This window comes from Pipistrellus hanaki (assembly GCF_964339955.1).
Source record: "Pipistrellus hanaki genome assembly, chromosome: 2".
Lineage (NCBI taxonomy): Eukaryota > Metazoa > Chordata > Mammalia > Chiroptera > Vespertilionidae > Pipistrellus > Pipistrellus hanaki.
In genome coordinates this window covers 111,723,211-111,735,317 of record NC_140504.1, presented here as the reverse complement: position 1 = coordinate 111,735,317, position 12,107 = coordinate 111,723,211, and the positions used below count along the sequence as shown (strand labels likewise).

Below are 12,107 nucleotides of genomic sequence, written 5' to 3'. Positions count from 1 at the left end.
AGTGTTACATTATCATGACTGATCAATGTTATTCAATCTAGTAAAACCACAATTACATTTTCTTTTCTGAACAGTTGTCATTTTTTTTTTTTTACCGAAAAGCTAATAATTGTCATCTTACTTCATTTGCCTTATCTTCTATATATTTATCACTAACTACCCCAAACTCTGCTCCAGCTTGTGAGTTATTCTATCAGTCCTGTCTTTCTGTAGCAGGCCTTCAGGAACTTTTTGGCCTGACCTGCCTTCATGTTTGTCTGGAGGGTTCTGTTAGCCATTCTCCTGAGTTGTATTCCCTATTTTCTGGCATCTTTTAAAAAAAATTCCTTTGTTTGTTGAAGCAAAATCTTAATGAAGTTCAAGTCTAATCCCATCCATTATTTTGAGGGGGCTCCCTTTTTGTCTGAAAATGCCCATTCTTTTGCTCTGATCAATTTTCTTGATTTGTTTTTAGGTAATTATTTGCTCTGCTCTGTTTTTTCTATATTCTCTGGAAAGCCCATTATACTGACCTCTTGAGGCCATCTTCTGATTTTTTATCTTCCTCCTTTTTTCTTTTTTTTTTTTCTTATCTACAGGTTTGTTTGTTTTTCTACTTTCTGGGACATTTCCTCAACTATAGCCTTAAAATCTTCTCTTGAACTTTTAATTTCTGAATTGTGTTTAATTTCAAAAATATTTTTAAATTATTTTTTGTTATATAATATCTTGTTTCTTTGATATCTTTCCTTATGTCTCTGAACATATTTATGGTTTTGTTTTGTTTTAAATTATCTTTCTTGATTGTTCTATTTCCTTTAAGTTGCTGTTTTTCAATTTCTTTGTTATGATTTATGTCTTTCGTATCTGTGGTTTTGCTCACATGTCTGGTAATCTTGGTTTTCTGCTCATGTTTAAAAACTGAATTGGGCCGAAACCGGTTTGGCTCAGTGGATAGAGCGTTGGCCTGTGGACTGAGGGGTCCCAGGTTCGATTCCAGTCAGGGCATGTACCTTGGTTGAGGGCATATCCCCAGTGGGGGTATGTGCAGGAGGCAGCTGATCCATGATTCTCTCTCATCAATGTTTCTAACTCTCTATCCCTCTCCGTTTCTCTCTGTAAAAAAATCAATAATATATATATATATATATATTTTTTTTTTTTTTTTAAACTGAATTGGGAATTCCTGAAAACATGGAGATTGTTGACTGTGTCACTATATGGAGACTTGGACATTTAGGTGAAGAACCTCTGACAACTGGAGAAGAATTTCCAGTCTCCTCCCTGCAAGGAGACAAGCCTGCCAGCCAGCACACTAGGTTGCTAGGCAACCCCCACATATAGTTTACATACTTAATCCTTCCCTGATTTCAGCATGGTGATCCCACCCTTCAATCCTGGGACCTTCTTCTCCAGAAAGGGTGAGGCACTGCCAAGTGCTGTGGTATCTCAGAGGTAACTGGGCATCAGACTGTGTCTCCAGTAGAGCTGTAATCAGCTCACACTTCCTAAAAACTTGGGGGCTCCTGCAGGTGTAAATTAGATTAATTCTTGGCTTTACCACCGCTGGCTTTGGAGTCTGTTTTCTGGGCTCCTGCTAAGTTCTTAAACATTCATTCAGCTGCTGTCCACCTTCCAGGATTTGGTTCCTCTTTTCTCTCCTGTTCTTTTAGCCCTTAAGACTATGCCTTTTTTGAAAGAAATCTTGGAAGGTGCAAAAGTGTGTGCAAATGGCCATCTTTATTCAGAACCTAATAATTCTCCAGGACTAGTTATGTCATTTGCTAAATTTTAGCCTCTTGTAGTCTATCTTTATATCTGTGTTCTAATGAAATAGTGTTTCTTAAAATAATTTCTGAGAGCTTTGTCATTTTCAGGTTGCTATAGGTAGCTGTGTTTTTTCAACTGGATGTTCCCAGTGACTGGTACTCCTTAAAGGAGTCCCTAATTGGAAATCTTAAAAGCCCCCATTCTTGCCTTAATGTGCTTAAGTCTGCTATTCTTTAGATCTTTTTAATGCTTATTAGAACCCAACAATTTATTTTTTAAATTGAATTATACAGGATTCCTGCTCAGTGAGCTGTTGATCTAAATTAGTGGTTAGCAATCCCTGTTAATTAGTTATATCATTTACTTCCTGTCAAGGTATCATCATTTCATGAACATGGAGCTCTGCTTTGAGTCATAACATTACTTGTTAGGACAAGTTAGCTGCTACCTTCTACTTGTTAATACAAGTGCTTCATGTATTGTTGTAACTGAATGGTTTTTGGCCTTTAGCCGAAACTTTTGCTTACTGTCCTCATATAGTGGAAATTAGAAAGTGGTTTTTGCCAACTCAGTCCTGCTTTGAGCCATTTCCTGGTTGCAGTTGATTATTCAATGCAGCTATATTATTCACTGAGGCAGTGCCATGCCCTTATAGATGGTTGGACTGTACATAGCCTTTGCAAAGTGGCAGCCCAGCAGACAGCATTCAGACAGAGAAGGCCTGCATGCTGGGAGCTCATGTGCCCAGGAAACCTCAAACTCAGGTATAACTTGCAGATTCCTTCTGTTAGTCTTTTCCATTTCAGTTACTGTTACAAATGTTACATGTTACCATATGACTGTGGAGCAATCAAAGAGAATCACCAGTAGACAGGGAAATTAATGCTGGTCCAAAGATGCAAGCTGTTGGTGTGAAAGGAGATTTAGTTGAGGGGAAGGCTATACATTAACTCACCCCCTAAAGCAGGGTGAGCAACCTGTGGCCTCCAGGCCAAACCCCACCTGCAGCCTGATTTTTACTGTCTTCTAATGAGATTTTTATAGTTCTAGGGTAGGTCTTTTTGTTTTTGTTTTTGTTTTTAGATGCTGCAAAGTAAAAAGATAGAAAAGGAGGAAGAAGTATAGAAAGCAGAAGAAGGAGAGAAAGGAAGAAAGTTCAACAGAGGCTATGTGTATGTGATCTTTAAAGCCTCAAATATTGACGTTTTGGCTCTTTACAGAAACAGTATGCCTCTCCTGATCTAGACACCTTGGCTTAACCTCACCCATTTCCTGTCCACACACTCCTTCCCCAGTCATGGAATGTTCTCCAAGTTTTCCTAAGGCTTTAGCAACTTAAATATGAAATATGTTCGTGTGTGGTTTCCAAAAAAAATGTAATTATAGATACATCTGAGTTATCAGTTTTCATGTGTGTGACATTTAAGCAAATTTACATAAAGGCTGGAACCCTACCTTATAAAAGAGTAATATGCAAATTAACCATCACTCCACTCAAGTCACGCCCACCAGCCATGCCCACCAGCCAATCAGAGTGAGTATGTAAATTAACCCCAGTCAAGATGGCTGCAGCCACAGAGAGCAGTTGAAAGGCTTGGGTTTCCCTGGCAATGAAAGCCAAGTCTTCCACATACCCTGGCTAACCTAGGCCTCCAATCAAGAATAGAAAGTTTCACTTATAGAAGATACATGAATCCCAACAGAAATGGCTAACAGCCACAGAGTGAGCAGGAGGCTTGGCTCCGCTCTAGGCTATAAAGTTTCGATTGTAGAAGGTAAATAAATTCCAGATACCAGGGCCACCGCTTGGGTCACCAGGGGGCGTGGCCGGCCTGCAAACTACCACAGGCCTCTCACCCAGGCCACCCCACACTCCAAGGGAACCCCCATCCTGATCCAGGACACCCTGCAGGGCAAACCAGCTGGCCCCCACCCATGCACCAGGCCTCTATCCTATTTAATAAAAGAGTAATATGCAGATTGACCGTCACTCCAACACACAAGCTGGCTGCCCTCATGTGGTCAAAGATCCTGCTCCCATGTATACACAAGATGGCCACCACAAGATGGCCAGCAGGGAAAGGCAGTTGGGAGACACCAGGCCTGCAAGGGAGGCCGTTGAGAGGGACCAGGTCTGCAAGGAAGGGCAGTTGGAGGCAATCAACCCTGCAGGGGAGGGCAGTTAGGGGTGGCCAGGCCAATAGAGGAAGGAAGTTGGAGGCAAACAGGCTGGCAGGGGAGCAGTAGGACATCAATCAGACTGGCATGGAAGTAATAAGGTGGTGATCAGGCTGGCAGGCAAAAGGCTCTGAAAGTCACTATTTCCTAATAACATGGTTAACTGCAGCCTGGGCTCCTGTCATTAATGAGCTTACCTACTGCTGCAAGGAAAAGGCTGGGCTGGGCTGGGCTGGGCTGGCCTGAGGGATCACACTGTGGCCAAATGCTCCCAAGCAATTAAAGGCTGATTAAGTGTTTATCTTCTTTACAGGTGGGAAGGAAAGAATGAAAATGAAGTGGGCAGATGTAAAGAGACCGGCAAAGTTCATGTGACTGTGGACCTCAAATACTACCGACCAACTGAAGTGGTAAGGTTTCCTGGCCACCCGGTGTGTGGCCACACTTGGCCGCTGTCTGGGAAAATGCTCACTGGATGCCAAAGCCAACCTTCAAGCTCCCCATCAGGCTATTCTGGTGTCTTTTAGTGAGCTTGCTCCAAACCAGAGCCCAGTGAATTGAATTTGAGTTGTTCTCATCACTAAATCCATTGCTTTAAAAAGGAAAGCAGGGGTAAAACACACCTAAGGAATTGGTGAGTATATGAAAACAGAGACTCATATCATATGGCAGTTGTCATTGTGTTAGTCCCCTGCTTTGGTGGCTGACCCCAAGTACCTACAGGATATCTCACTTATAGGGCCCTCCATGGTCTGCAGGGTCTCGAGGTCTGGAAGGCTGCCTGCCTCCTCAGTGCACACTGGCACATGTGCATACACAAACGTAAGCCCTAATTGAACCACGCAGCTCAACTACTGTCTTTCTTTGATTTGTTTTCTAGACAATATACTGCACTGCTGATTTATATACTCCTTCCTTCTTATCGATAGTATATTTGATCCATAATTATATTATTACATCTATTATAACTTATTATACTCATTTGTTTACATGTTTTTCTCCCTTTACAAAGTGCAAACTCAGGATAAGGACTTTTTAAAATACTTTTCCACTGTAACAAAGTAGGTGCTTAATAAATGTTGATTGATGGGTAGATGGATGGGTGGATTTCTAAATATAGAGATTTCTGTGTTAAAAAATGACCTGTAGATTGTTAGATCATCCTCCTTTCCTAGATTTATAGAACCTTATAGTGTGGTGTTGTCGTTTTAACAATTTAATAAGGTTCACCTTCCATGGTGACCAAAACTCAACATGTTACATATACCTAAAGATAACAGAAATGGCATCTTCAGAGAAATGCTCAGACGTGATGGTTACCTAGTGACATACCCATTAACTGAAAATGAAATCCTGTGAACCTGTTTTACCTGTGTTTTGAACCAAATTCCTGTGTGTTGGACAACCCCTCAAAGATTAGGAAAACCCCAGTGAAGAAAGACTGAAAATGCCTGTGTCATCAGTAACCACCCTTTAAACTGTCTTGTTTCAAACAAAGGAAAAAATGTCATGCGCCCTGCACCCAGGAGGAAGTGAAAAGGAAAGATTAAGTAAGCAGTGGGCAAAGACAGGGCTAGAGTATAAGCTTTGTCCTGGCATGGGCGTGGCGGGTCCTCTGGCACCAGGAACAAAGGCTCCCTGTGCTGATGCGGGCCGGTATGCCCAGGAGAGGACAGAGGACTTGCTCTGTCTCTTTGGGAGGAAGATCCTAGCACACCCTGCTGACATAGCACTAAGGTCCCCAAGGAGCCCCCAGCCACACTGGCGTTGTTTCCCTGTCCTAAGAGGTGCCGCAAGGTGTCAGTTTTCTGGAACTTTGCACAGATAACATAAACAGGCAAAGCTGTTTCTATGCTAACAGAATTTGTCATCTCAGAGTGGAAAATATACTGAGCCAACAGAAAGCTCAATCCTTATAACAATTTTATATGGCTCTCTCTCTTTCTGACACCAAAATAGTTTCAGAAGCTCAGAAGTCATTAAGAATGGCCTGTCTGTCATTCTCACTTGGCAAGGCATGGGATTGATAAGTACACATAACAAAAGAATTTGCTGAACAGGAAAAGGACCCTTGGACTAACAAGACAGTTCTTGAAGTCTGTCCTGTCAACCCCTCTTTCCTGTCCTGATGCTATATCCCTCCCCCTTTCTTTGTTCATTCAAATGTCATTATCATACCTGTTCTGCAACTCCATTCACACTAATGCTGTTTGAGCATAAGAGTGGTGTCTTATTTCCTATGCTCCCTTTATTTGCTTGTTGATCTAGCTCCCATCCCAATGCTCTCATTTATTGCTTAAATTTGGATGTTAACCTGCATGTCATCTTTCTAAGCCTTTAGGATGCATTAATTTTGTTCCCTCCACTTCAACTAGTTATTCTATTGGACAAGCTTCTCTTGTACAAGGAGACTAAACTTTTAACTTCATTCCTCAGAACAAGGAGTTTTCCCAAAACTGGGATCAGATCTACAGACTTTTGTTGAATTGCCTTGGGGGTAATAGGACTCCTCCAGTGGAAAGGTGACCAAAACTGAACACTGACTTGTAAATGAGCTCTCACCTAGGTGTGGGCCTTATAGCCAACACATTTAGAGAGTCACTGGCCATGAGTCCTGGAAAGTGCCGAGCTCCTCTGAGGTGCAGCAGCACTTGGTGTAGTGCAGGATGGAATTCTCCCACATCTGCACTGTGCCCTTCCCACTCAGTGTCGAAGTTCTCACCAGTCCCAAGGCTCCATGCATTCATCCTTAGATTCTGTAAAAGTGTGTTCTTCTGATGAGTCTAATCATGTGTATACCAAGTTCTTCAGCACACAAGAACTCCAAAGCCCAGGGTATAAACGTGATCTCCTTAGCATAAAAGGTTCCAAAATGACTGATAGAAAAAAAAAAGAGAGAGAGAGAGAGAAAACATTTGAAAAGAAAAAAGTGAGGGACATATCAGGTCTCAGAACACCAGTACCCTAAAGCAAGAGTAAAGGGACATAGTGCTTTAGGTTGTTTTTTAATAAGATGCAGACTAGTCTTCGGAAAGGCTCTTTTCCTCCTGGAGGCCAGCAGAGAGTCTATAGAGCATGTTTGCACAGCACCAGAAACTTCTGTCCGCATTGGTGCCTCCACTTCAATCCTGCTTAAGTACCAATAGGAAAAGAAGGCTTTTGTTCTGATCTAAGGACTCTGGCATCCAATTAGAACTGAACAGAGTCATGTTTTTTTTGCTTCTTTACCTATAAACCTCCGGGTTTCCTTTGAACATTTAGGAATATTGCTACTATGGAGAGCTTAATCCTGAAAACTAGACTTTAAATTTCCCATTGCCCTGAATTGCAGTATTTGGTGATGGCATTACCAATATTTAAGTTCTGTCCTCTTAAAACTCCTGTCTCTTACATAGTTTTCTATATGTGCATACATTTACACCTAGATTCATTGCATTGTGCATTTATTTGTAGAGAAGTAGGGTTGTGCTTACACGTAGGCCGCAGGACCAATAGCAGGAGTTCAGAAACTGTCAATCACTAACTGTGTACCCTTAGGCAAGTCACTTTTCAGTGCTTCTGTATCTTTAAAAATGGGTTTGATAATAAAACTTTTAAAGAGTTGTTTAAAATTAACATATCAATATACAAAATGCTCATTAGAACAGTCTTTGGCACATAGTAAAATACCCAACATTGATGTATTTTTTTAATTTATTGATTTGAGAGAGAGAGGGAGAGAGAGAATGTTGACTTGTTGTTGCACTCATCTATATATTTATTGGTTGATTCTTATATGTGCCCTGACCTGTGATTGAACCTGTAACCTTTGGGTATTGGGATGATGCTCTAACCACCTGAGCAACCCAGCCAGGGCCCATGCTGTTATTGCCATTCATTCATTCATTCATTCATTCATTCATTATTTACCAAACACTGTGTTAGACCCTGGGAATAGAGTATGAATAAGACAGACACATCCCCTGCTCTTGTGGAGACTGTAGATATAGGGGTCTCTATCAGTTAGTTAAAACTAGTATCTTTTGAAAAATAGAATCGCATCATTGGTGAATTATATAGATTAACCAATAAAAGGTACTATCAAAGCTACTAGAAAATGTTAATAGGTACTTTGATTATTTTTATTCTTGTTTTATAAAAACATTTTAAAAATTCCCCTATTACTTACTTTAATCAAAAGGGTATCTTCCTTTTATTTGAGGATGTTTAACTTGGAGAGTTTAAAAGGTTGAGTTAGTGAAGTATTCAGCCTAATTTGCCAAATTTGTAACCACATCAAATGCTCAATCCATTTTTCTTTTTCTTTTTTTAAATCTCTACAGAGCATTTTAGGAAATGGCATGGGGGACACAGTTCCAGACTTAAAAAATTGTGTATTTTTTCATTAAAAATATCTTAACTACAATTCTAATAGATGATGTGAACTACATTTCTTCTTGCTATATTGTTTGCCTTCCACATTCATTTTTCTTGCTGTTGTATTTCTAATGTCCTCAATTGTGATTGGTTTTATTTTATTTACTTAGATGCTTCCTGTTTATTCCCTTTATAGATATTAGGAAAAAATCATAAATTCAAATCTAGACTTGAGAAAACAATAACTTTCAGGGAGTTTAACAAGCTAGTTAGAGTAGCACCTTCCTTCAGTAAAAACTTGTGTCCTGTTTCTAATCAAATTACCATATGCTTGTCCATTTGTCCCCTCTGCATACTTTTCCTAATATTTTTCTGTAAATGATGTTAAGTTCACTGGCCCATAGTTGCTCCCTTTGTCTCATAGCCCTGGTTAGAATAATGTCACATAACACTTTCCAGACCTCAGGAACCTGATCTGTCATCAGAGGACCTGTATAAATACCAGTGAGAACTTCCTTCAGTTCCATCGCTGTGTATTGGGGTCCTGAAACTGTCCCCTTTGACTCCCTGTTCTCACCACATTCTCACACTTCCCCACATGTAGCAAGAAATTAGATCCTCTCTACTCCATCCTTCAACTTCCCCAGTTCTGTGAGAAGCCAGCTGATCTCTCCCCATCCTGATTCTTCTGACCTCTAAGACTCTAGTCCTACCCTTTACCCCGACTTGTCTTTGTTCTTTGTGTGACTGGTGGGAGCCTGGATAAGAGGACACAGAGAGAGCAAATAAGGGGGAGGGTCTTTCTTCCTGCATTCCTTGAGGTGGAAAAGGAGAGGCTGGACTGCTCCTTCTGGGAGGTCCCTTCCAATTTTCACATCCCTGCATTTCTGCTTGTCAGACCACAGCATGTGCAGTGTTGTCACTAAGGACCCCATCAGAGTGTTTCCTCTTTTATAAGTAATTTCTGAACTTCTTACTACTTGTATTTTATGAATAGTTTGTTTTTTTCTCCTACGAATCACTGTTTATAGATTTTGAGCCTCCCTCTTGGGCTCTTCCTGGTAATCTTTATGTCCTTCCTTAATCACATTGGCCTTTCCTGCCCTTTTCTTCCTGGGACTTAACCAAGAGAGCTTTAAGTTTCACTCTCTTTGGTTTTCCATATATTTCATAGAATCCAGTACAAAACCTCCAGGCATGAATAGTATCCCTCCTCAAGCCTGTGTTCTTTCCTCAGTGTATGTCCCCTCAAGAATATTTCACAGCTACTGAAATGGTGATTGTGTGCTATCATGCCCCCAACTTCCTTCTGGTTTTCCTTGAAGGTTCTTATTATTAGATCCAGATTAGAGGCATGTCTTTAACAACTACCATGTTTCCCCGAAAATAAGACATCCTCCGAAAATAAGACCTAGCGCATGGAAAGATAAGACATCCCCTGAAAATAAGACCTAGCGCAACTTTGGGAAAAAAATTAATATAAGACACTGTCTTATTTTCGGGGAAACAGGGTAAAAAATCTTTATGAGTATATATAACTAATGCATTTTCTTATTTTAAAATACCTTTTGTATGTTTCCTAAAATCTTGCTGTTGTTCTTAATATAGATGATTTCATTCCTTGTGCCAATAGGGAATTCCTACAAAATCTGTACCTTCTTTCTTTAAAAAAGCTGTGCAGGTAATGACCAGCCTCATTTGTAATTGTATTGTTGGCCTCTTAACATCTGCAAAATAAATTCCAAAATCTCAGAAATTTGTTTCAGCCTCTCTAGCTGCTTTCCTTAAGAATACTAGTAAGTTAGTACTTGAGCTCAGCTTCTACATTAACTAGCTCTTATGCAAGTCACTGAACGAATAGAAGTGCTTATAGGAGACTGTCCATCACTAATGTGACCATCTTCCCCCTCTTCATTTCTTCCAGCCAGTGAGATCTATGTGCTGGAATTTTAGAAATCCCTATTTGCTGCTTGTTTTTTAAACAACTCAGCGATGTTTTTCTGTTCTATCAAGTCATATTTACATTCTAAAATAATTATAATTTAAAAATATACAAGGAGATTTCATAGATAATACTATCCATGGTGTTCTACCTCCACCCTATTCCAATAAAGTTAACTATTCCTGTCCAAGTTTGGTTTTTTCCTCCTAGCACATTATTCACTTGTAGATACCAAATATTCTGAGTCTACTAAAATGTAATCCATGTATACCAACTTTGGGCTCCTATCTGTCTTTGACTTGCCCTAGAAGCTTCCTCTTGCCTCACTCTCCTCATCCTTGACTCATGACAAACTGATTTATTCATTTATTGTTATGCCCACCAACAAAGTGGAGAGTCCACTTGACTGCTTTTTCAGACCCCTCAGGTGGATATCCACAGAGGAGGTTCACTTCCTGGCCCGGATGCTCAAATCACCTCCTCAACAATCACACTTCATGTGCAAGGCCTGCCAGTTAATACCCAGTTTCATTCAGCTGCTGTTAAAATAGGCACTATGCTTACTAGCAAAATCAAGTTTGTACATTTTGTAATGCTGTGATCAATTTGCCAGTTTCTTGGATAAGTCGGTTGTGAAAACTTGGTGCAAGGATATCTAAACTAAGACATGAGCAGATGTCTAGATACTAAGATTCTCTAATTTTTAGGATTTACTAAAAAAGTCCTTTAGATAGTACATTCGTCATGTACATTTAAAATATAATATTTAATCACAGGTTTAACAAGGAGCTAACTGAACCAGAACAGTGGAGCGAGAAAAACAATGACAGACATCGGGACATTGTAGAGCAACCACAGGATTGGGGATCCAATTGGATGCTCATATGTGAAAGACAGGAATGGAAAGGAACCCCTAGAGTAGAGGCTGAAGAGTGAAGGGTGGTGGGCCAACAGTGATGGCATGACCCATAAGAGAGATGGCGGGAGAGAACACAGTTTTCAGGGGAAGGCATTGAGGTCTATTAAATTCATGTGCCTCAGGGATAGCCATGTAGCAATGTCAAGCAGGAGTGGGGGCTGGAGGTCTGGTATAGAAGGAAGAGGTCAGGTGTCGGGGCCAAGTGTGCAGGTGCTGAGAGTTGAAGCACTGAGATGGGTACCCCAAAAGAGAATGTTTGGGATAGAGGCAAAGAGGAGAGAAGATCATGAAGCCTAGTCATAAAGCTAGGCAAGTTTGAATTCCAGGAGGTTGGTTTCAGAAACACATTTTGAAAAAGTGAGTTAAGAATTCAGTGTTCACAAATTAAGGATTTGTATTCCAGGGTCTAGGGCCAGACTAAAGTATCTCTTACCATAGGATAATTATTCCCTGCCTTCAAGATTTAAAGGGGGAATGCCAAAGAGTTTATATTAACTGACAAATGATTACTCCATTTCAATCCAGGCAAGACTGAATTTCAGAGGTAAGTAGAGGCCTGATTCCAAACTGATGTGTCCTGGAAGTCAAGGTGCAAAGTATTTTAGGGTTCCTAAAGATCAAATAGCTTTTGTAAATACAAGGTACTCTGCCCTGCATCTTATCATTTTTATTACTGTCATCATCATTAATTATTATCATTACACCTCTGTCAAATCATTGGGTATCAAGAGGCATCTGAAAGATCTGAAAGGATACTTGAGCTCTTCCACTCCTGAGGTTTTCTTTTATTTAAGTACTTTTTTTTTTTTTTTTAGAGTGAGAGGAAGGGAGGGGGATAAAGAGATAGAAACATCATCAACAAGAGAGAAACGTCATCAATTTGCATGTTTCTTTCAGGGGCTAGAGCCCACAACCTGGGTATGTGCCCTGACCTGGAATTGAACCAGCAACCTCTTAGTTCAT

The 12,107-nt window shown here is 40.4% G+C and overlaps 1 protein-coding gene across 1 annotated transcript in view; it reads left to right on the top strand.

The window, feature by feature from the left end:
* GMDS (GDP-mannose 4,6-dehydratase) overlaps positions 1–12,107 on the top strand; it is a 609,262-nt gene that overhangs the window by 510,812 nt on the left and 86,343 nt on the right. The window contains exon 9 of the mRNA XM_084873318.1: positions 4,241–4,337. Coding sequence (XP_084729444.1) covers positions 4,241–4,337 — 97 coding nt within the window. The remainder of the gene's footprint in view (positions 1–4,240; positions 4,338–12,107) is intronic.